The sequence below is a fragment of the Pleurodeles waltl genome, chromosome 11, assembly GCF_031143425.1.
Source record: "Pleurodeles waltl isolate 20211129_DDA chromosome 11, aPleWal1.hap1.20221129, whole genome shotgun sequence".
NCBI lineage: Eukaryota > Metazoa > Chordata > Amphibia > Caudata > Salamandridae > Pleurodeles > Pleurodeles waltl.
Window position 1 is genome coordinate 962,273,962 of NC_090450.1, and position 1,249 is coordinate 962,275,210.

General features: G+C 44.9%; 1 gene segment (V, D, J or C); it reads left to right on the forward strand.

Annotated features, from left to right (window-relative positions):
- The first annotated feature begins 330 nt into the window (after positions 1–330).
- Positions 331–940, forward strand: LOC138265173 (immunoglobulin lambda variable 6-57-like). The segment is given in 2 exon segments: positions 331–415; positions 570–940. Coding segments are annotated over 2 exon segments (417 nt in total).
- Positions 941–1,249: the final 309 nt, after the last annotated feature.

Consider the following 1,249-nt stretch of genomic DNA (forward strand, 5'->3'; position numbering starts at 1 on the left):
ACTTACTTCTTGGGTGTTCCCTCCTCATTCCCATCCTGGACAGCGATCCTCATGTGATACCACTTTACAAGTAGAAATTCCCATTTTCGAATGGGATTTTACACTTCTAAGTGTAGGTATTTGTCCAGCTAAGCTGCAATTATAGGAGAAATACTTTTAAGGAGCGAATCCACTGCCCCCCGCTGTGATCTGACCTCCGAAGCTCCACAACGCATTCCACAGAAATAGCTATGTGTGGCAACCAATCAACTATCAGCAAATTTGAATAGAGGGGGCTGACCCAGTCCTGTGGGGTTTAAGGAAGAGCTGAAATGTCCGACCCAGAAACATTCCTGCATCAGAGACCTGAGCTCGGCTGGACGCTGCACCATGTCCTGGACCCTCCTCCTCCTCGTGCTCAGCGCCCTCTGTGCAGGTGAAGTCTAACAGTGATTAGTAAAATCACGTCTAATTTCCCATCAGTACTTTAAATTCTGAAGATTATTTGTAACTATCACTTGTTTTAACACCAGTAAAATACCTGCACTTTTTCATCTATTAAGTTCTCTTTTTTGGTTCTTCTGTTCTAGGTTCTGTGGCTCAGTTTTCCTTGTCTCAGGAGCCCTCAGTGACTGTGGCCCCCGGACAGACGGTGAAGCTCTCCTGCACCCGGAGCAGTGGTACTGTTGGCAGCTACTACGTATCCTGGTACCAGCAGAAGCCGGGCACTGTTCCTAAACTTGTCATGTACCAGTTTAGTAGCAGACCCTCAGGGGTCCCCTCTCGCTTCACTGGCTCCTACGACAAAACCCCCAATGCGGCGTATCTGACCATCACTGGAGTCGAGGCTGAGGACGACGCTGTGTATTACTGTCAGTCTTATGACAGCGGCAGCTCTCACACAGTGACACAGCCTGATGGGGAAGTGAGACAAAAACCCCTCAGAATGATCTTCTATTGATGTTAGGTGCTGTTTGTCTGGGATGGTCCTTCAATCCCTGATCCATTCTGTAGTGCAGCCTGTTTGTACTGCCAACCTCTCTAACTTCACTTCTCAGATGTCTATTTTATTTTTAGTATTAAACACATATGAATAAATTTAAATATTATAAAACCACCTTTATAATTCTCAGCATCATTATATGCAAATCAGTTCATTAATCTCAGAATGCTGAAGTGAGGGGAAATCATGCAAATATAAACCTTAAAAAGGACCTGTATGTGCAACAACATTGCCAAGAATAACAGAGGAAGCATTCCTTTAACAGTA